The 23,528-nt window shown below is 42.3% G+C and overlaps 1 protein-coding gene across 5 annotated transcripts in view; it reads left to right on the plus strand.

Moving 5' to 3' along the window:
• The window catches only part of RABEP1 (rabaptin, RAB GTPase binding effector protein 1), a 113,716-nt gene that overhangs the window by 81,117 nt on the left and 9,071 nt on the right, over positions 1-23,528 (plus strand). For 2 of the 5 annotated variants that reach the window (XM_059668970.1, XM_059668972.1), the window contains 5 exons: positions 3,524-3,991; positions 5,221-5,325; positions 7,625-7,741; positions 16,551-16,649; positions 20,632-20,772. In XM_059668970.1, coding sequence (XP_059524953.1) covers positions 3,524-3,991; positions 5,221-5,325; positions 7,625-7,741; positions 16,551-16,649; positions 20,632-20,772 — 930 coding nt within the window. The remainder of the gene's footprint in view (positions 1-3,523; positions 3,992-5,220; positions 5,326-7,624; positions 7,742-16,550; positions 16,650-20,631; positions 20,773-23,528) is intronic. The other 3 variants (XM_059668971.1, XM_059668973.1, XM_059668974.1) reach the window with 3 other exon arrangements.

Genomic DNA, 23,528 nt, shown 5'->3' on the forward strand with positions numbered 1-23,528 from the left:
TGCAAGCACCTCCAAGAGAAAGCTGCCCTCGAGTTCCGACCGATGCCAGACAGTCCCGCTTCTCCCATATGAGTCTGTGTCCCCAGAGACTCACCCAGAACTGGAGCTCAGAGCCTGAGACTCCTTCCCGATTGAAACAGACAACTGCGCCCTCAGCCACCAGCCCGCTCCACGTGCAGCTCTGTACCTTTGTATTTTACTTCCGCACCGCACCTCCTCTGAGTCTTGGTATGCTTTTTTCTTTCCTTCTAGTTGTAGAATTTCCACTCAGCCAGCCTTCCTGTGGTTCTGGATGATGTCCGTTCCATCTTTTAGTTGTATTTTTGAAGTGGTTGTGCGAGGCAGCAAACTCCGGTGTTTACCTATGCCGCCATCTTGGTTTCTCCTCTATTTGTACTTTTTAAACATAATCCAGGTATAACTCTACATAATGTTTTATATATCATTCCCTTCCCCCACACTTAAATCTGTCTTTAAAGGTTTTGACACATCAGTAAATGTTGTTTCTAAAAAAGATAATGTAATGGCTGACATATTTCAGCATGTAAATGTACCATAATTCCTTACTCTCCTACTGATAGATTTATGCCCAGGTTTTAATTTGTAAAAGTCACTGAGTGACAACATGGAGAGGTCAATGCTAGGGAAAGAAAAGTTTAATGGTATTCACATTCCTCTTAGAAATGAGAGTCCTGCCCCAGCATATGTTGTATATCAGGCAAGCCATCTAGGGAAGCAGCACAGCTGGTCATGAGGCAGAACAGGAGTAAGGACAAAGCATGCTCTAAAGCCATTGTCGGTTTTTGGGGGGAAAAGGGGAGGAAGACCAGGGTAAACCGCATAAAATTGGCTAGTTTGAATAATTCTAGTGGGTTTTGGGTTAGGGGGAATACTGGCTTGGTGTGTAAGAGTCAGATGAAGGAATTGGTTGGAGATATTGACTCAGGATTGGTTGATTTGTATATGAAAGGCATGTTTGCAGGCAAGATGTTTATTCTAGGAGTTAGTTGGCTTGGGAAGGGCAGTCTCTCCTTGGCCAGCAAGGCCCCAAAATGTCAAAAACATTGTAAAATATAGAAAATAAAAATACACTATTTGCACACTGATAATATATAGTCAAGTTTGTCCATTTTTTACTAGTATCAACTTTTTCATTATTATAAGTAATGCCATAATGCTATTATTTACAGGGTAGCCCAAAAATGTATACACACTTGGAATAATTATTAATTCTAGTGGGTTAAATCTGAAAAGAAACATCAATTGAGCTATTAGAAAAAAAGTGTGTATACATTTTTTGGGGACACCCTATATAATTCTTTTTTGTACAAAAATCATATGGACTTACCTGATTACTTCTTTAGTATAAGTTTGTGGGAAAAGAACTGCTGAGTTTGTGGATATAAACATTTGCAGGGTATTAGGACATATTGTTGAATCATCTTTTGGAAATACCACAACTGTTTACAATTCTCCTGGAAGTGTTCCTTCTGCTGTCTGCTGTTTTTCTGCCCCTGTCCTCTTCCTTCTTTGTCACAGCAGCATTGTATGTGATAGCATTAGATGTCAGGCTCCTTCATAGTTCACAGAATGGGTTCCCAGTTCTTATTAGGATACTTCTTTGGGACCTTTGCCATAGCTATTTAATATGTACTAGATTTGTGTTCCTTAGTTATCTGAATTTCACAGATGAAAGAAATCAAGAACTTAACATAAAATTTGTCAACTATTATACCAAGTAAGGACGTTTTTTAGACATGAAAAAAATTTTATTCCATAATCTTTTTTTAGTTCATAAAAGGAAGAACGTTTAACAACAAAAAGTAGGAAGGCTGTTATCCTATATAATAAAAGCCTAATATGCAAATCGACCAAATGGAATGACCAAGCGAACAACCAGTCGCTATGATGTGCACTGACCACCAGGGAGCAGACGCTCAATGCATGAGCTGCTCCCAGCCTGCAGGCCCCAGGCTAGCCAAGGCGGGTACCAGCAAAGGCCCCTGCCTCAGTCGCTCTGCCAGTCAGCCCACAGATCAGCCCTGATCGCTAGCCAGGCCTAGGGACCCTACCGGTGTACAATTTTTGTGCACCGGGCCTCTAGTCTTCAAATAAAGGCTAGTACTTTAATTTTAGTGCATTTAGTTTCAAGAGAAACTTGCTGTATTTTCTTGTTTTCTAATCCTCACTAGCTGTGTGACTGCATCACGAAATGGCACTGGTGCCCTTTTTTATGTTGAGAATGTGCTGTACCACATTTTAAAAAATTGAGATGAAATTCATGTAACATAGAGTTAACCATTTAAAGTGCAGCAGAATTTAATATGCTTACAATGTTATTCAGTCATCACCTCTGTCTAGTTTCAAAACATTTTCATCACCCCCAAAAGAAGATCCTATATCCATTAAGGAGTCACTCCCCATTCTCTTTTCCTTTCAGCCTCTGGCAACCACTTGTTTGTTTTTGGTCTTTGTGGACTTACTATTCTGGACATTTAATATATTTGGGATCAAACGATATATATAACTTTTGCATCTGGCTTCTTTCACTTAGTGTGCCACATTTAACATGTTAATTACATCATGCTTGAAACTTGATTTCTGGCATACCACATTACCCTCATTTCACTTCTGCCATTCTGCTACTCCTTCCTCTCTCCATCCCCAAAATGTGTTTTTCAGGGTTCTGCCCTTGACCTTCTCATCCTACAGATTATGTTAGGTGTTCTGATTTGGTGCTGTGATTTGAGTTATCATTATATGATGGTTCTCCCAAGTTTCTGTCTAAAGACTTAAATGTCCCTCTATTGGATGGACATCTCCACTTGGATATACAACAGGCATCTCACACTCAACATACTCAGCACTGAATTTCAGCAAACCTCTGATTGCTTATGTGTGGACTAAATTCCTCTCCTTGAGCTACCAAGCCATTCAGTACATAGTAGTAGCCTATCATTTTATTAAATACAATGTTCTGATAGCCTGCTTACTTATTTAATTTTTCATGAAGCCATAAGAATCTTGAGGGCAGAGATTGCTCACAGTTGTATCCTGAGTTCACAGGATGCAAGTTGTACCTTGTTCACAGATGTATCCCAAGTGCCGGGTTTAGTGCCCAGCCAGCAAATAGAGGATACTCAATAAATGTTTGTTTGCCCTGACCGGTTTGGCTCAGTGGATAGTCGGCCTGTGGACTTGAGAGTCTCGGGTTTGATTCCAGTCAAGGGCATGTACCTTGGTTGCGGGCACATCCCCAGTGGGGAGTGTGCAGGAGGAAGCTGATCAATGTTTCTCTCTCATCGATGTTTCTAACTCCCTATCCCTCTCCTTTCCTCTCTGTAAAAAATCAATAAAATATATTAAATAAATAAATAAATGTTTGTTCAATAAATACGTTAAGGTAACACACTAGTGATTATCATGTGTAACTTGTGGCAAAATACTTCTGGCATATGGTAGTTTTCCTTTTTGAAAATACAGAGAATTTCCTAATGCAACAATATGTATTTTCACATTTCAGGAGCATTTAGATAGTACCCATGGTTCAGTCCATTCCTTAGATGCAGATTTACTGTTGCCATCTGGAGATCCATTCAGTAAATTGGACAATGACATGTTTAAAGATGGACTCAGGAGAGCACAGTCTACAGACAGCTTGGGAACCTCAGGCTCACTGCAATCCAAAGCTTTAGGTTATAACTACAAAGCGAAATCTGCTGGAAACCTGGACGAATCAGATTTTGGACCACTAGTAGGAGCAGATTCTGTGTCTGAGAACTTTGATACTGCCTCCCTTGGGTCACTGCAAATGCCAAGTGGGTTTACATTAACCAAAGATCAGGAAAGAGCAATCAAGGCAATGACACCTGAACAAGAAGAGACTGCATCTCTCCTCTCCAGTGTCACCCAGGGTGTGGAAAGTGCTTATATGTCCCCCAGTGGTTATCGCTTAGTCAGTGAGACAGAATGGAATCTCCTGCAAAAAGAGGTAAGTTATCTTTCTCTTTTCCTCCTGATCACTTTGAGCAATACTAGGTATCCAGAATTTATTGTTCATTCAGAAGATAGTCTCTGGAGTCAGTACATGTACATGCTGTTGGCAAGTGGATATTCACCTTATTGTCTGACCCTTGTCATAGTCTACTTTGGCTCTCCCAGGTGATTGATGATGAAGGAACTGACTAGCTAATTGCATTGAGTGTGAACTTTTCTACCTGAAGTCATACCTCTGAAGTGGAGCAGTCTGCCTGAATAGCATAGCTAAGTTTAAGTTAGAGTAGCCTGAATTTGCTTTGCTTTGCTTTGCAGTTTCTATAATCTCAATGTATTCCAAGATTCCTACTTTCCTTGATATTTAAAGTGCAAATGCTTGTCAGCCGTGGATGTTGAGAGTGAATTTAAGGGGAGAGGGTGGAAAATACGGGAGAGAAAAAAAGGCAGCCTTTAATGAGGTTAATTTTCCTTCTAATAGTATTTGTAAATTCAGAAGTAAGATAGAAGATAAAACCTGTAATATATACTTGCATAGTGCTTTACAGATTACAAAGCCCTTTCACATACCTCATCTCTTTGAGCTTCTTAATAATAATGAGGCAGTCAGGACATGATTGTCCCCAATTTACAGGAGAAGAAAGCTCAAAAGGTCAAGTGAGTTGTTTTAAGTTTCCCCTTTGACTTGGCAGCAAAACCTGGGTTAGAATACAAGTTTTCTGACTTCCAGTGCTTTCCTTTACCCAGGGTTACTTTTCTTTAAAGAAGCTGTCAGTCAGTAAGTACAACAGCTTATTAAGCTGCAGAGAAATGTTTCTTCTCTAACGTGAGAAGGTGCTGCTTAATAGTTTCATACCTACTTGGTAATTGGAGCAGGTGAAATGGGTAATGACACTGGTTCCTCCTCCCATCCCCTTCCTTGGCTGGGTTTCAGTTGTGAGTTTCATAGTGTAGTACCTTCTGCTTGCTTTGTGTTTTCCTCAGATGTGGTGTTTTGTGGCACTTAGTCTCTTGGTGGTAAAGTTATGTCCCTTGTTTTGCTAACGTACTTGTATCAGAGGTTATGACTTTTTAGAATCCAATCCTATGTTGTAACTTCTTGCCTTAAGTACCTGAAGAAATTGTTTACTTTGAGTAACATAGGTAAGACTGTGCATGTGTTGCTCACATTTGTGATGTAGAATTATTTTGTTCTGCCTGATAAGAGGTAATTTTGGTGCCCTTCAGGTACATAATGCTGGAAATAAACTTGGTAGACGTTGTGATATGTGTTCCAATTATGAAAAACAGTTACAAGGAATTCAGATTCAGGAAGCTGAAACAAGAGACCAGGTGAGTTTCTTTTGGGTATGCCAAACTGGTGAGCTGTTGTCCTTTTCATTGGAAGTGCAGAATTAATTTGTTTTCCCCTCCCATTTGCTTTATGAAGTACATCCATCCTGTTAAATATGAAATAATCTGGTACATGCAGTGTCAGTTACATCTCCAGTGGGAGCACACTAGAACCTCTGCGTCTGTGTGTCTTTGCTTCATCAGCTTGTCCAACATCTCACAGGTCAGCTCAGCTCTTTCAGAAACACTGGTACATCCTACCTACAAACTTGCCCCTTCTGCTCAAGTGATACTATCATCCTATATAATAAAGAGGTGATATGCAAATAGACCATCACTCCAACACACAAGATGGCCGCCCCCATGTGGACACAAGATGGTCGGCAGGGGAGGGCAGTTGTGGGCAATCAGGCCAGCAGGGGCGGACAGTTGGAGGGGACCCAGGCCTGCAGGGGAGGGCAGTTGGGGGCAACCAGGCCTGCAGGGGAGGGCAGTTAGGGGTGACCAGGCTGGCAGGGGAGTGCAGTTAGGGGAAATTGGGCTGGTGGGGGAGGGCAGTTAGGGGCGACCAGGCTGGCAAGGAGGGCAGTTAGGGGTGACCAGGCCAGCAGGGGAGGGCAGTTGGGGGTGACTAAGCCTGCAGGGGAGGACAGTTGGGGGTGACTAAGCCTGCAGGGGAGGGCAGTTAGGGGTACCAGGCTGGCAGGGGAGGGCAGTTAGGGACAATTGGGCTGGCAGGGGAGCAGTTAGGCATCTATCAGGCTGGCAGGCAGAAGTGGTTAGGGGCAATCAGGCAGGCAGGCGAGCAGTTGGGAGCCAGCAGTCCTGGATTGTGAGAGGGATTTCCCAGATTGGAGAGGGTGGGTGCAGGCTGGGCTGAGGGACACCTCCCACCTACCCCTGTGCACAAATTTCATGCACCGGGCTTCTAGTGAGTATATAAACATGGAAAATTAATTAAATATTATATTAATTAGTATTTGGAATCTTCATTGCTTATTGCCTCTATTTCTTGTCATAAATTTGTTGAGTTAATTAAGTTAATTTACAGGGTCACAGAAATTAAGATTAGGTTGATCTGGTACACTGAAATTGACATGTACCTTTTACAAATATAGTACCTAATAATGGGCTCCTCGGTAACACCTAGAAAATAATGTGGGATTTCGTGAGAGTAGGCTTGTGAGAGTATATATAAGGAAAAGGTACTTTTTCCCTACATTTCCTAATTGTTCTTTGATTGTTATGAAGATTGTTCCCTTTGTCTTTAACATAAGTTTAGGCATATTAGAATGATGGCTTAATATTTTCAAATGTCATTGGCATTGATTTCCTGCCTATATGCTTTTTTCATAGATGATTGAAAGGTAAATTTCTAAGGCTATTTGTGAAACTTAGGTTAGCCTCTGATAGTGTGGCGTTGGAATGGGCTATCTTGGACTCCACAGTCATTTTAGTAGACATTCAACTGTGTTTGGCATTTTGCTGAATCCTGGGTATTGAGATACAAATAGAACATAGTACTTACTGCTCATAAGGAGCTTTCAGTGTTGCCAGCCAAGCTATCAGTTCCATATAGCTTGTTCCTGAGATGTATACACAGAACTAGCGGAGGGATAGGAACATCTAACTTTACTTTGGGCTCAGTTGAGTAATACTTGTGGGTTACTTTTGAGCTAAATTTCTTTTAGATCTCGAGTAAAAATTAATTAGGAAAAGAAGTGAGGAAACAGTGTTCAAGGAGAGGAAAGATGTACAAAAGAGCAGAGTTATGAAGGAAAATTATGTGTTCTAGAAAGTATGAATAGTTCTGTGGCTAGGCAAAGGGTGTGTGTGATAAAATAATGAGAGAGGCAGTTACAGAGGTCATGATGACACCACTGAGGGAGGGGTGATGATTGAAGGGATTTAAATTTGATCCTGAAGACTTTAGGAGACATCTAGGGATTTTAAGTAGGGAAATAGTAATGTGATTTGACTTTTGGTTTAGAAAAAATGTTGTGTTAGTATGGATTGTAGATTGGAGGCAGAAGATATATTAGAGTCAGGGAGGCCAGTGTCCTAGCTTAGAGTACCCAGGAGGAAAAGCAGATAATGTATGTGAAAAATGATTTGTCAACTGTAAAGCAGAGTATAGTCATCAAATTAGGTCATTTATCTCTTTTTTTTTTCTGAATTGACAAATCTATGATTTTTTCAGAGAAAGAAAATTAAATTTAAAAATTTTGGAGTCAATACTTTTTTCAATTTATAAAAGAATTCTGGTACTTTCTTCTAATTGACATTTAAAATTATATAGGTGAAAAAACTACAGGTGATGCTAAGGCAAGCAAATGACCAGTTAGAGAAGACAATGAAAGATAAACAGGAGCTAGAAGACTTCATAAAGCAGAGCACTGAAGATTCAAGTCATCAGGTAGGTAAATGAGGGTTTTTACAATGTGACCCATGGGGGATGACTGGGTTGTTTTAAAAAAATTCTGAAAACTTAATAACGTTTCTTTCTTGCCCTGAAGATTTGGCAATTCTGTTTTCCCTCTGAACTATTGTTTTCTGGTATTTGTTTTATAGATTTAAAAAAATGTCACAAAACTTTTGAAGTAACTGATTAACGAATACCAGGAGGCTGATTCTCCTTTCCCCTTTGTTTTTTATTTGGTTTTCTGCTGCGCAACAAACTTGCTGACAGGACAGATACTAATTATCTTTTTTTTTTTTATATATAACTTTTTAAAAGTATAGTGTTCATAGTAAAAACTCAGACATGCCAGAATTAACATTCTTGTAACAATATCAAGATTAAGTAATAGGACATTAGCCAGTACACCAGAAACCTTCACTTTCTCCTCCACTTATCACCCCTTCACCAGAGGTAACCATTGTCCTAACTTCTAACACCATTAGATTCGCTTTGTCTGTTTTTTTATTTTCTTATTTTAACAAATGAATCATATTGTTTGTATTCTTTTATATATATATATTTTAGAATATATTTTATTGATTTTTTACAGAGAGGAAGGGAAAGGGATAGAGAGTTAGAAAGGTTGATGAGAGAGAAACATCGATCAGCTGCCTCCTGCACACCCCCCACTGGGGATGTGCCCGCAACCAAGGTACATGCCCTTGATGGAATCGAACCCAGGACCCTTGAGTCTACAGGCTGATGCTCTATCCACTGAGCCAAACCGGTTAGGGCTGTTTGTATTCTTTTGTGTCTGTCTTCCTCTATTCAACATGTGAGATTCTTACTCAAGATGCTTGTAGCAGTATGCTTATTTTCATTGTTGTACAGTTGTACTAGTATATGGATATATCACAATTTATATATCACAGTGAGCATTTGGGTTGTTTCTGGTTCTGGTATCCTATCTAATAAAAGAGAAAAATGGTAATTGGCGTACGACGATACCCTTTTCATTGGCTAATCAGGGCTATATGCAAATTAACTGCCAACTAAGATTGGCAGTTAACTGCCAACAAGATGGCGGTTAATTTGCATATGTAGGCACAATGCAGGGAGGCGAAAGGGAAAGCAGGAAGAAGCCCCCTGCCACTGACAGTGATCGGAAACCCAGGGGGGAGCTAAGAGCTGGGGGGCAGGGCAAAGGCGGCCCTGGGGCCGCCTTTGCCCTGCCCCCCAGCCATGATCGGAGAATCTGGGGCCTTTGCCGCCCTGGCCAGTGATAGCAGGAAGTAGGGGTGGAGCCAGCGATGGGAGCTGGGCACGGTCGAAGCTGGCAGTCCCGGGAGCTAGGGGTCCCTTGCCTGGGCCTAAAGCAGAGCCCACGATCGCAGGGCCGCTGCAGCTGCGGGTCCCCGCTGCCTGAGCCGGACGCCTCAGCCAGAGGCATTAGGCCTGGGCAGGGGCGGAGCCTGCAACCACGGGGAGCTGGGGGTCCCCAGCCCAGGCCTGACACCTCTGCCGGAGGCCTCAGGCCTGGTCAAGGGGCCGATCCGGTGATTGGTGATCGGAGGGTGATGAGGGTCAACTCCTCTGGCCGAGGCATCGGGCCTGGGTGGGGGGCGGAGCCAGGGATTGGGGGGATATGATGGTCCCCTTGCCCAGGCCTGAAGCCTGGGTCAGAGGCGTCTGGCTTGGGTGGGGGGCGGAGCAAGCGATCAGAGGGAGATGGGGGTCCCCTGCCCAGGCATGATTCCTGGGCCAGAGGCCTCAGGCCTGGGCGGGGGCCAGAGCCAGTGATCGAGGGGAGATGGGGGTCCCCTGTCCAAGCCTGACACCTCTGGCGGAGGCATCAGGCCTGGGCAAGGGGCCGATCAGGCGATCAGAGGGTGATGGGGGTCTACGCCTCTGGCCGAGGCATCAGGCCTGGGCAAGGGGCCGATCCTGCGATTGGAGGGTGATGGGGGTCAACGCCTGAGGGCTCCCAGTATGTGAGAGGGGGCAGGCTGGGCTGAGGGACACTCCCCTCCCCACACACACCCAGTGCACGAATTTCGTGCACCAGGCCCCTAGTATTATAAATAATTCTGCTTTGACATTTTTGTGTAGGGCTTGTTGAACATATTTCTGGTGGCTATATGCCTAGGAGTGAAATTCCTGGATTAGAATGTTCAAAATGTCTTTAGTAGATACTAAGGCCAAAGTGTTTCGCAGTGTGGTTGTATGAATTTATACTCTGACCAGCATTATATGAAAAGAATTCCTGTGGATCACAGTCTTGATAAACTTGATTTTGTTAGTTATTTTAATTATAGGCATTTTGGTGGGTGTGAATAGTATTTCACTGTGGCTTAGTTTGCAATTCTCTGATGACCATTGAGGTTATTTAGCATTTTTCATGTTAATTGGCTACTGGGATATCATTTTGTGTGTGTGTGATTCCTTCTCGAGTCTTATGCTGATTTTTTCTATTGCGTTGTATTCTTTTAATTTTTAAAAAGTTATTTTTTTATCTGATTTGTTAGTTGTTTTTCTAATCCTCACCTGAGGATATTTTTTCTATTGATTTTTAGAGAGAGTGAAAGGGATGGGGGAGAGAGAGAAACATTGATGTGAGAGAGACACATTGACTAGTTGCCTCCTACACACACTCCAAACTGGCTGGGGATGGAACTTGCAACCCAGGTATGTGCCCTTGATTGGAATTGAACCTGTGACTCTCTGGTGTTTTGGCTGATGCTGTAACCATTGGACACACCTGCTAGGGTAGGAGTTTTTTTTATATAATCTTCTTGGTGTCTTTTAGTGATTTGTGTTGCAAATGTCTTCTGTCCTATATCTTGTTTTTATTATTATTATCATCATGATCCTTATTTTTTACTCTTCACTGGAGGATATTTTTCATTGATTTTAGAGAGAGAGGGGAAGGTAGAGGGAGAGAGAAACATTGATGTGAGAGACAAACATTGATCGGTTGCCTCATGTATGCACTCCACCTGGGGATTGTACCTATAACCTGGGTATGTGCCCTGATCTGGAATAGAATCCAGGACCCTTCAGTGCATGGGGGAATACTCCAACCAGCTGAACTATCCAGCCAGGGCCTTGTTTTCATTATTTTAATGGTGGTTTTTGATGAACAGGAGTTCTTAAGTTAATGTAATTAAATTTATTGATCTTTTCTTTATGGTTAATGAATGTTGACCCAGTTTTTATTTTTTTAATTTTTTAAAAATATATTTTATTGATTTATTACAGAGAGGAAGGGAGAGAGATAGAGAGCCAGAAACATGGATGAGAGGGAAACATTGATCAGCCGCCTCCTACACACCTCCCACTGGGGATGTGCCCGCAACTAAGGTACATGCCCTTGACCGGAGTCGAACCCGGGACCCTTAATTCCGAAGGCCGACGCTCTATCCACTGAGCCAAACCGGCTATGGCTGACCCAGTTTTTAAAAGAATGTTTTCTTACCTTGGGGTTATGAACATCTGTTTTTAATACTGTTTGGTCATGATGAACTCCTTTAGCTTTTGTTCTCTGAGAAATTCATCTGTCCTTTGATTCTAAATGATAGCTTTGTTGAGTAGAGTAATCTTGGTTGTATATCCTTGCTTTTCACTACTTTGAATGTTTCCTGTCAACCCCTTCTGACCTGCAAGGTTTCTGTTGAGAAATCTGCTCACACTATTTTTTTTTTTTTTTAGGGGGTGGGAGGAGATTTTTTGTTCTGCTTATTTGTGCATTCATTGGTTGAATCTTGTATGTGCCCTGACTGAGGATTGAACCCACAACCTTGGCGTATCAGGATGATGCTCTAACCAGCTGAACTACTGAGCCAGGGCTCAGCCAACAGTCTTAGGGGTACTCCCCTCTAGGTAACTAACTGCTTTTCTCTTGCTGCTTTTAAGATTCTCTCTTTGGTCTTTAACCTTTGGCATTTTAATTATGATGTGTCTCGGTGTGGTCCTCATTGGGTTCATGTTGTTTGGGAGTCTGCATTTCCTGGACTTTTTTTTTTTTAAATATATTTTATTGATTTTTTACAGAGAGGAAGGGAGAGAGATAGAGAGCTAGAAACATCGATGAGAGAGAAGCATCGATCAGCTGCCTCCCGCACATTGCCCACTGGGGATGTGCCCGCAACCAAGGTACATGCCCTTGACCGGAATCGAACCTGGAACCCCTCAGTCTGCAGGCCGATGCTCTATCCACTGAGCCAAACCGGTTTTGGCAATTTCCTGGACTTATATGTCTATTTCTTTCGCCAGGTTAAGGAAGTTTTCTGTTTTTTTTTTCCAAATAGATTTCAATTCCTTGCTCTCTCTCTTCTCCTTCTGGTATCCCTATGTTGCAAATGTTGGTACATTTGACATTGGGCCCGGAGGCCCCTTAAAGTACCCTCTTTTTTTTATTATTCTTTTTTCTTTTTGCTGTTCCAATTGTTTTCCACTACCTTATTTTCCAAATTGCTGATTTGATTCTCTGCTTTATCTAATCTACTGTTCATTCTCTCTGATGTACTCTTCATTATAGTTATTGCGTTTTAAATTTCTGACTGGTTCTTTTTTTGTTTTCTATCTCCATTTTTTGTTTCCTATCTCCTTGTTGAAGTTCTCAGTGAGTTCATCTCTTCTTCCCCTAAGTACCTTGAGCATCTTTATAACCAGTGCTTTGACCTTGGCACTTGGTAGGTTGTCTCAATTTTGATTAGTTCCTTTTCTAGAGTTTTGTTCTGTTCTTTCATTTGGGACATGTTCTTTGTCTCCTCATTTTGGCTGCCTCCCTGTGTTTGTTTCTGTGTATTAGGTAGAGCTGCTGTGTCTCCTGGTCTTGGTAGAGTGGCCATATGTAGTAGGTATCCACTGGGGCCTAGCCTCCATGGTCACCTGAACCGGTTGCTCCAGGTGTGTCACTTGTGTGGGTTGTGTGTGCCCTCCTGCTATAGTTGAGCCTTAATAGCTGTTGGCATGTCAATGGGAGGGATTGACTCTCAGGCTGTGAGGACTGGGCATGACTACAGCAGAGGAGTTGTTGTGCAGGGGCTGGTGCTGTGGAGCAGGATTTGCTCTAATGGGACTCTGGTGTCTGCCAATTCCGTTCTTTGAGTGTGTCAATTGTGGAGGTAGCTGGGTGGAGCTCTGGTGTGGTCTTAAACTGGCCAACAGGGTTTGTTGGTTCTAGGGACTCTTGGGAGGGGCTCTGGTGCAGATCAAAGTGATGTGTGATGGTTGTCACTTGTGGTGGGATTTGAGGTGCCTGAGAGAGGCCAAGCTGGGAACCATAGCTGGCTGCCACTAAGGCCCAGCTAGGAATCACTTAGCAGGAAGTATGGGGCATGCTGAGGCCAGAAGCTGCTTGTGAACCTTTGAGAGATTTTAGTAAAGTTGTTCCTGGGTTTGGGGTATTGTAAATGAATAATACATTTTCTAACATTCTAGTTTGTGTCTTTTGTTGGACATATGGATTCATTTCTCTTGAGTATATCTATGAGTTAAATTAGAGTTTTTGCTTAGGCTTATTTTTTTTTGCTCTAGGAGCTAGCTATTTCCATTGGTTATTCTTTAAATAATTTATATATGTTAGAGTTTCACATGCATCTATATGACTTTTTTTAAAAAACATATATTTTATTGATTTTTTTTACAGAGAGGAAGGGAGAGGGATAGTTAGAAACATCGATGAGAGAGAAACATCCATCAGCTGCCTCCTGCACACCCCCTACTGGGGATGTGCCCGCAACCAAGATACATACAGTCCCAGGAATCGAACCTGGGACTCTTTAGTCCACAGGCCGACGCTCTAGCCCAGCCGTGGGCAAACTACAGCCCGCGGGCCGGATCCGGCCCGTTTGAAATGAATAAAACTAAAAAAAAAAAAAAAAAAAAAAAAAGACCATACCCTTTTATGTAATGACTAGAAGCCCAGTGCACAAAAATTTGTGCACTCGGGGGGGAGGGGGGGTCCCTCAGCCCGGCCTGTGCCCTCTCGCAGTCTGGGACCCCTTGGGAGATAACGACCTGCTGGCTTAGGCCTGCTCCCTGGTGGCAGAGGGCAGGCCCAATCCCTAGGTGCAGCCCCTGGTCAGGCTCAGAGCAGGGCCGATTGGGGAGTTGGGGCGCCGCCCCGTCATGCACAGAGCAGGGCAGATTGGGAGGTTGTGATGCCACCCTCAGTCACGCTCAGGGTAGGGCCAATTGGGGGGTTGGGGCACCGTCCCCTGTCACACTCAAGGCAGGGTCGATGGGGAGGTTGCAGCGCCACCCCCTGTCACGCACAGAGCAGGGCCCATCAGGGGGTTGGGGCGCTGCCCCCGTCACACACAGAGCAGGGCCCATCAGGGGGTTGGGGCGCTGCCCCCGTCACACACAGAGCAGGGCCCATCAGGGGGTTGGGGCGCTGCCCCCGTCACCCACAGAGCAGGGCCGATCAGGGGGTTGGGGCGCCGCCACTCTCACACTCAGGGCAGGGCCGATGGGGAGGTTATGGCTCTACCCCGTCACACACAGAGCAGGGCCCATGGCGGGGGGGGGGGGGGGTTGGGGAGCTCCCCCCTATCAGGCACAGAGCAGGGCTGCTCAGGGGGTTGGGGCCCCGACCCCTGTCATACGCAGAGCTGCAGGGCGATCAGGGGGTTTGGGCGCTGCCCCCTGTCACGCTGATCCCGGTGCCGGGAGGCATATTACCCTTTTACTATATAGGGTAGAGGCCTGGTGCATGGGTGGGGCCGGCTGGTTTGCCCTGAAGGGTGTCCTCGATCAGGGTGGGGGTCCCCACTGGGGTGCCTGGCCAGTCTGGGTGAGGGGCTGAGGGCTGTTTTCAGGCTGGGAGTGACTGAAGTTCCCAACCGCTCCTTTTTTTCTTTTTCTTTTTTTTTATTCTGGGCCAGCTTTACCTTGAGGCTTGGCTCCAGCTCTTAGGCCCCGCGGCTGAAAGTAGGTTTCTGGCCTTTGCTTACAATGTTGTGAATCTGCTGGCTGAAGTCCGGCTGTATTTGTTACAATGTTTCTTAAACTGCCCGCTCAGAGGCCTGCAGCCGGGGAACGTTGGTTTCCTCCGTCACTGAGGCAACCAAGCCTCATGTTAGTTTCAAGCTGCCTGGCTGCCGGCTGCCATCTTGGCTGACAGTTAATTTGCATATCTCGCTGATTAGCCAATGAAAAGGGTAGCGGTCGTACGCCAATTACCATGTTTCTCTTTTATTAGTGTAGATGTTTACTTTGAATTTATATTAGTTCACACAAACACTGCATCCATGCTTTTGTTCCGGCCCTCCGGTCCAGTTTAAGAACCCATTGTGGCCCTCGAGTCAAAAAGTTTGCCCACCCCTGCTCTAGCCACTGAGCCAAAGTGGTCAGGGCCTATATGACTTTTTAAATCTTCTGTATTTACCATTTTTGGCTTTATATTCTTCAGGTCTGTGTTCTGCTTCACTGATTTTCTTTTCAAATAGGTCTAATCTGTTGAAATCCATTGAGTTTTTAATTTAGGTAAATTTTTCAGTTTTTTAAATCCATTTAGTAATTTTTAAAAAGTTTTTGGTTAATCCTCACCTGAGGATAATTTTTTCCTCATTGATTTTTGGAGAGTGGAAGGAAGGGAGGAGGGAGAGAGGAGAGAAACATCGATGTGGGAGCAATACATTGATTGGTTGCCTCCTGCACACCCCGACCTGGCCAGGATTGGGCCTGCAACCCAGTTACATGCCCTTGACTGGGAATTGAACCCAGACTCTTCAGTTGGCAGGCCGATGCTCTAACCACTGGGAAAAACCAGCCAGGACCATTTGGTAATTTTTTATTGTTTTCAGTTCTCTGAAACATTTTCTTTCAAGTCTCCAAACAGATCAAATATATTTTAAAGTCTGCCTCTAATAATTCACATATCTGAATTCATTGTAGATATGTTTCTGTTATATTTTTTAAATAATTTCCTCTTGTTTTTATCATATTTTCTTGTGCATTTTTACTTGAGTGGTAGACATTGTATATGAAAAATTATTGAAACAATATAAAGGCATTTTCCTTATAAGAGTCAGGTACTAACAGTCCTATATCACCTTGAGCCTGTTATAGGAATTGTGATTATAGAAAATCGTGAAGGTTGTATTATTTTCAATTCTTCCTTATCCTCAGGTATGGTCCTTTGGGGACCCAATCTGAAGTGCAGAGCAAGGGTCCCTCTGCGAAGTGGATCCTTGACTCCCAGACACTATGCTCAGCTTCTCAGTGTCACATCTGTTTCTTTTGGAATTGGCACATTCTTCTAGAGAAGAGCTGTTCCAGATGCTGCACTCACCACTCCCAGTGTGCTCACTCTGGACCTGGGCTCCGTGATTTTTTTTGGCCTTATTTTCCAATGTCTCAAGAGTACATACATGTCTTCAATATTTTGGTCTCATTTTTCTAATTCTTGATAGAAAGGTGGTTTCACATTATCCAAATCACTACTACTGGAAGCAGAATTTGGACAATATTTTAATTGTAAACAAATTTATTTTATAATTTTTAAGATTATTATTGATGACTAGGTCACAATGATTAATATCTGTGACTAGAGGCCCATACAGAGCCGTTTGCTCCTGTGTGGCAGCACGTGATCCTGGGGACTTCGACACTGCTTTGTGATATCTGAAAGGCTGAGGCTTTGTACGCAGCAGATGCTCACATACCTGTTGATGAGTGATGAGTGGGCTACGATAACTAATACATAATCCTATACATTAAGTAAGCAGAGATGGAAGAGTTAGTTTCAGAATAACCAGTTTCATAATTGCTATTTTTTGTATGTTTTTTTTGTTTGTTTGTTTGTTTTTTGTAAAAGATCTCAGCACTTGTCCTAAGAGCCCAAGCATCTGAGGTTTTACTTGAAGAGTTACAACAGGGGTTTTCCCAAGCAAAGAGGGATGTTCAGGAACAGATGGTAAGTTAATATTTAAATAAATGTTAAATATGTTCAATATAGTTCTTTTTGTTCTATCTTGAAATCATCTTTGATATGACTATCTCCCAGACCAAAGTGTGGTTACTGTTACGTTCTCCAGGGCCTACAGTAATGGGCATTAGTTTAGTATGCTGCCTTATAATGGGCATGATAATGTAAATATTATGTAAAGATGTTATTTTTTTTAAGCCTACCTTCTGACCTCTCAATATTCCAAATCTTCTATTTTTCTGATTTTAGAAACCTAAATCAAATAAACTGTGGACCACATTTATTTTCAGTTCCAAGTACAAACTATAAAACTTGAAATCTCTCAGAGCCCTAGCAGGTGTAGCTTATAAGCAGTCATGCTTTTCCTGGACAGGGAATTTACCTAAAATAACCTCATTAATTGCCCACAAGTTATGATAAAGCATGCTGATAAATCCTGCTGTGGCCCTGGGAACTTTGAGAAGGCCATTCATTTTGAGATGGTTGGGGTAAGAGGCTTCTTGAAGAAGAGCTGGCTGGAACCTCTGCAAAATAGTTCCCCAGATTTGGGCCTCCGTCATCTGACTCCATTCGACTTATTCTTCCTTTTTTCTCAAAGTTGGGACCCTGCATCTGATGGCCCTTTGCAAATTATAGCATTGTTGGTTCTGCTGGGATGGTGCTACAGGGCTGCCTCTTGTCCAGCTCTTCCAGGGATGACCAAAACAGCATCAGGTCACATGGCAGTAGTTTCTTCTTTCTTTTTTTAAAAATCTTTTTTATTATTATTGATTTTTAGAGAGAGAGGAACATCACTGAGAGAGAAACATCATTGATAGGCTGCCTCCTGTACGCCCCCTACTGGGGATGGAGCCTGCAACCTGGGCATGTCCCCTGACTGAGAATAAATTGGCAACCTCTTGGCTCCTGGGTCAATGAACCACACTAGCTAGGAGGGTTTCTTTTTGGTTGGCATTGGGTCAGTGTCTGAATGACCTTTAAGCTAACTTCTAAATCCTAGCCCTGGTCTGTTTCAAACTTGCAATTGTTTCTCAGTCTCTTTCTTTTTCATATTATATATGCACATACAGGGTGGAGCAAATAGATTAACAGTTGTTCATATGGAAAAATAATATAGTAATTAATAATAATCTCATAATAAGAGAGAGATATGCTAATTAGCCCAGATATGCTAATTAGTCACAACCAGATATGCTAATTAGTCATGACAGGTTATGCTAGTCACGACCAGTATGCAAAATGACCATCACTCCAACGCAATCATAAGAGAGGAATATGCTAATTAGCCCCGATATGCTAATTAGTCACAGCCAGTATGCAAATTGACCATCACTCCCAACACACAAGATGGCCACCCCCATGTGGCCACAAGATGGCTGGCAGGGGAGGGGAACAGTTAGGCATCGATCAGGCTGGCAGAGGAACGGTTACGGGGTGATCAGGCTGGCAGGCAGAAGCAGGAGCAATCAGGCAGGCAGGCAGGCGAGCATTTGGGAGCCAGCAGTCCTGGATTATGAGAGAGCAGTCGGACATCCCTTGAGGGGGTCCCAGATTGGAGACGGTACAGGCTACCCTGAAGGGACACCCCACTTCTATGGCTGGCAAGCGCAGCGGCGGTGGTAGGAGCCTCTCCCGCCTCCTTGGCAGCACTAAGGATGTCTGACTGTGGGCCTAAGCCATCAGTTGGACATCCCATAAGGGCTCCTGGACTGCGAGAGGGTGCAGGCTGGGCTGAGGGGACCCCCCCCCCCCCACCACTCCAGAGTGCACAACTTTTGGGCACTGGGCCTCCAGTACAAGAATAACTGTTTTGTATACTCACATCTGTAAACCTACTTTCACCCCACCCTGTGTGTGTCTTTTCTTAAGATTGTTGGCTCTGGAACATACTACCTTACTCTAAAGAGCTTTTTATTTTATTTATTTTATTATTTTATTTTATTTTATTTATTTTATTTTATTTTATTTTATTTTAATTTTATTGATTTTTGAGAGAGAAGAAGAGAGAGAAACATCTATAGGTTGCCTCCCATACACACCCTGACTGGGGATGGAATCTGCAACCTTTTGGTGTATGGGATGATCGATGCTACAACCAACTGAGCGACCTGGCCAGGGTTGTATGTATTTTCTGAACAATTTGGAATTAAGCTGTAGACATCATATACGCCTAAACATTTTACTATGTATTTCCTAAGAACAAAAATGTTCTATATAACTATAATGTTATTATAGTGGACCCTTGCACAATGTGGGGTTTGGGGCACTGACCCCAGCACAGTTGAAAATCCATGTACATAACTTTTGACTTCCCAAAATATAACTACTAATAGCCTAATAGCCTACTCTTGACTGGAAGCCTTACAAGTAATATCAACAGTTGATTAACACATATTTTGTGTTATGTACATTACATACTGTATTTAGAAAAATTTTCTTTAATTGATTTCAGAGAGGAAGGCAGAGGGAAAGAGGGAGAAAAATAGAAACATCAATGATAGAGAATCATTGACCAGCTGCCTCCTGTATGGCCCCCACTGGGGATTGAACCTGCAACCCTGGGCATGTGCCCTGACCAGTTATACAACCGTAATCTCCTAGTTCATAAGTCGAAGCTCAAACCACAAGGGCTGGGCTGGATTTTTTTCTTAAACTATAAAAATGTATAAATACTCAGAAGTTTCATTTTCATTCCGTATCTTTTTTACTCCCATATATGATCATTTAAATTTATCTTTTATCTTTGTTTTTTTCTTTTTGAAGGACAAACTTGCCAGCAGCCAGTTTGTCCTTCAGGATGCAGTTAGGGGTCAGCCTCCTGAAATGTTCTCTAACCCTCTCCCCTAGTTAGGTGCTCTTCCGTCCTTTTATCACTGCTGGGCCCATTCTGTCCTCGCACTTGTATTATGGTTGGTAATCTTTGGTTTACTCATCGTTCCCTCCACTGCACCATGAGCTTCTACAGAGCATCTGTCTTATATTCCCCATGGGCATCAAAATGCCTAGCATAGAGTAGTAGCTGCTAAATAAATATTGGGGGAGTGAGTAATCTACATTTATGTATTTAAGTTAAATGACTTAGTACTAAAACAGCAGAAATTAAATACTTTTGTGGGATTTTATCTTATATAACTTTTATATTGATACAAATTCATATGAAGTACCTAAGATAGTTTTCTACATCAGCAAGCAGAAATAGGAGCTTATCCCATTTTAAGAATGAGCTACTTAAGGCTGTTCTATTTCCTAAACATATATCCTCCTTTTTTAAAAAATATATTTTATTGATTTTTTACAGAGAGGAAGGGAGAGGGATAGAGAGTTAGAAACATCGATGAGAGAGAAACATCCATCAGCTGACTCCTGCACACCCCCTACTGGGGATGTGCCCGCAACCAAGGTATATGCCCTTGACTGGAATTGAACCTGGGACCCTTGAGTCCGCAGGCCGACGCTCTATGCACTGAGCCAAACCAGTCAGGGCAAAACATATATCCTCTTGATGATGTCTAATATTGGGAGTTCTTGGGCCATTCACGGTTATCCTGAGCTTGAATGTAGGTACATGTCATGAAAAATGAAGAAAGATACTGCTTTTGGTTTCTCCCTACTTCATGTTGAATGCATGCTGTCAGGAAAGAGGAGGCTTGTACTGTATGCTCTGTTTGATACAAGTCTTAATTGTGTCAGACACTTCCATGTAGGTAGAGATACTGTTCCTTCTGGAGTCCAAGATACAGGGGAAGAGAGTCAATACTTTTAGTCTGTTGGTAGAAGCGTAGAATGAGCTCAAATAACTTGCTTCATTGCCTGTCCCTTCAATATATGTAAAGGCTGCAAGTCAGTCTATGAGGTTTATGCACCCTGTCTCCTCAGCCCTCATTTCGTTTGGCTTGTGTTTCTCTTGTGCATCTATCAGCAGATAGGATTTAATCTTTCTGGCTGTGATTAGTATCTGTTTCTATTTTAGGCAGTGCTGATGCAGTCACGGGAACAGGTTTCAGAAGAGTTGGTGAGGTTACAAAAAGACAATGACAGTCTTCAGGGAAAGCATAGCTTGCATGTGTCATTACAGCAAGCAGAAGACTTCATTTTACCAGATACTATAGAGGTAACTTATTTTCCACCTGCTCAAAAATGTAAACAAACACATTTTCTGAAATGGCTATAAATTCTTCTTTTTTAAAAAAAACAGGCTTTATTGAGATATAATTGACATACCAAATACTTCATCCATTTACAGTGTATAATTCAGTGGTTTTTAGTATATTCTCAGATATGTAGCCATCACCACAGTCAATTTAGAACATTTTCATCACCTCAGAAAGAAACTCCTTACCTTTATTCCTTCACCCCACAGCCTTAAGCAACTACTAATCTACTTACTATCTATTGATGGCCCTGTTCTGGATTGTCACATGAATGGAATCATAGTTCTTTGTAATCCTCACCTGAGGATATGTCTTTGTTTAAACTGATTTTTAGAGAGAGGGAGGAAGGAAGAGAGAGAGAAACATTGATCAGTTGCTTTCTGTACCCACCCCTATTGGGGATTGAACCCACAACCTGGGTATGTGCCCTGACTGGGAATCAAACCCATCACCTTTCAGTGTACTGGATGATGCTCTAGCCAACTGAGCCACACCAGTCAGGACTGGAGTAATATAGTTTGTAGTCTGTTGTGACTGGCTTCTCTCACATAGCATACTATTATCAAGGCTCATCCATGTCATATAGCATGTATCAGTTCTTCATTCCTTTACCTATTTGTTGATGGACATTTGGGTTGTTTAATGTTGCTATAAACATTCACATATGGGTTTTCATGTAGACATGTGTTTTCATTTCTCTTGGGAAAAACCTAGCAGTGGGATTGCTTGGTGTTTAATTATTTGAGGATTGCTCCACATCCTCACCACTTGTTTCACTTAAAAAAATTTTTTTTAATTGATTTCAGAGAGGAAGGGAGAGGGAGAGAGAGAGAGAAACATCAATGATGAGAGAGTATTATTGATAACCTACCTCCTGCACGCCCCCTACTGGGGATCGAGCCCGCAACCCGGGCATGTGTTCTGACAAGGAATCGAACTGGGACCTCCTGGTTCATAGGTCAATGCTCAACCACTGAACCACACCAGCTGGGCTTGTTTCATTTTTTGATATAGCCATCCTAATGGGTGTGACGTGGTATCTCATTGATTTGCAGTTCCCTAATGACTAATGATATTGAGCATCTTTTCATGTGTTTATTGGCCATTTGTATATCTTCCTTGGAGAAATGTCTAGTCCAGCCGTGGGCAAATTACGGCTTGCGGGCCGCATTTGAAATGAATAAAACTAAAAAAAAAAAAGACCGTACCCTTTTATGTAATGATGTTTACTTTGAATTTATATTAGTTCACACAAACACTCCATCCATGCTTTTGTTACGGCCCTCCGGTCCAGTTTAAGAACCCATTGTGGCCCTCGAGTCAAAAAGTTTGCCCACCCCTGGTCTAGTCAGATCCTTTGCTCATTTTAAAATTTTTTTATTGAGTTATAAGAGTTGTTTATATATTCTCCATGTAAGTCTCTTATCAGGTAAATCCACTGTAGATATTTTCTCCCATTCTATGGATTGTCTTTTTCACTTTCTTGACGGTATCCTTTGTAGCACAAAGGTTTTAAATTTTGAGATAGTTCTAATTTACCTATTTTTTTCCTTCTGTTGCTCATGCTATCAGTGTCATATCTAAGAATGTTTTGCCAACTTGAAGGTCTGAAAGTTATTCTTGCAGAACCAGATTGAGAACACACCAGAAATGAAATGTTTGAAGGGGTCACCAAGTTGGATCCTTGATGTTTTCCTGTTCAGCACTTAAAAGGGTGTACTACACTCTCCCTCCTTTAGACTTCAGTAACCCTTTAGGATGCTTTTAGTCATTTCCATTCTCCTGTGCTTAGGGGTGAATCTGGGCTGCAAACCCAGAAGTTGCCCGAAGACGTTCATAACTATCTCCTTAACATTCTCCAACCTTTTTTACATTTTAAAACCTTTTAACATTAAAAAAAAACTTCATCTTATGCTAAGCTCAAGTAAAACCTATAAACAGTATAGTTAAAGATGAGATTTCTTAGAGCAATTTTCAAAACAAAATAGAAAAATGTTATTCGTAAAATCCTTTTGTTCTTTTATCTTAAAAATTGTAATTGTTACAAACTTTAAAATCAAACATTACATGAATTTATATTTTTGTAAGTAACAGTTTTTCTTAATCTTACCTCTACACCTTCTACAGATTGGTCTTCATTCTTTTTTCTTGTATGTACACATTAGCATTACTGTTAATTTTGGGTTTTTATTTTACTTATTCACAGGGGCTCCACGGCCTACCTTGCCATTAGCTCCTTGCTTTTCCTCTCATCCTCCTTCACCCCCAGCTTGTGGTCTCAGCTCAGTTTGCTGGGGCTCTCCTTTCTGAACTGGTGGCTGATGTAATCAAGGAGAAAGTTTGCGGGACCTGCCTGCTTTCGCTATCAGCAGAGTACTTAACAGCTCTGTTGAATTTTCCTCTTGTCAGGGAAGATTCCTCTCTTCCATGGTCTCTAGAAAACTTCTTATTCCTAAATTTTTTTTAAAAAAAAAGTAAATCCAAGAAGCCTTGAAGGATGTAACCAGTCTAGCCTTTAAGCCTTGATTCTTAGACTAGTTTCAGCATTAAATCTTATGAAATATTTGTTAAGTTTTTTACTTTTTCCCCCTCTGTTCTGTAATTTATATACATTTGCTAGTTATCTAAGAATCCCAGTTTTTGCTTTACAGTTGCTTTAGGATATCATTGGGAGGAGTTTAAAGAAGACAGTTAAGATTTAGGGAAAAATGAGATT

The sequence above is a fragment of the Myotis daubentonii genome, chromosome 16, assembly GCF_963259705.1.
Source record: "Myotis daubentonii chromosome 16, mMyoDau2.1, whole genome shotgun sequence".
NCBI lineage: Eukaryota > Metazoa > Chordata > Mammalia > Chiroptera > Vespertilionidae > Myotis > Myotis daubentonii.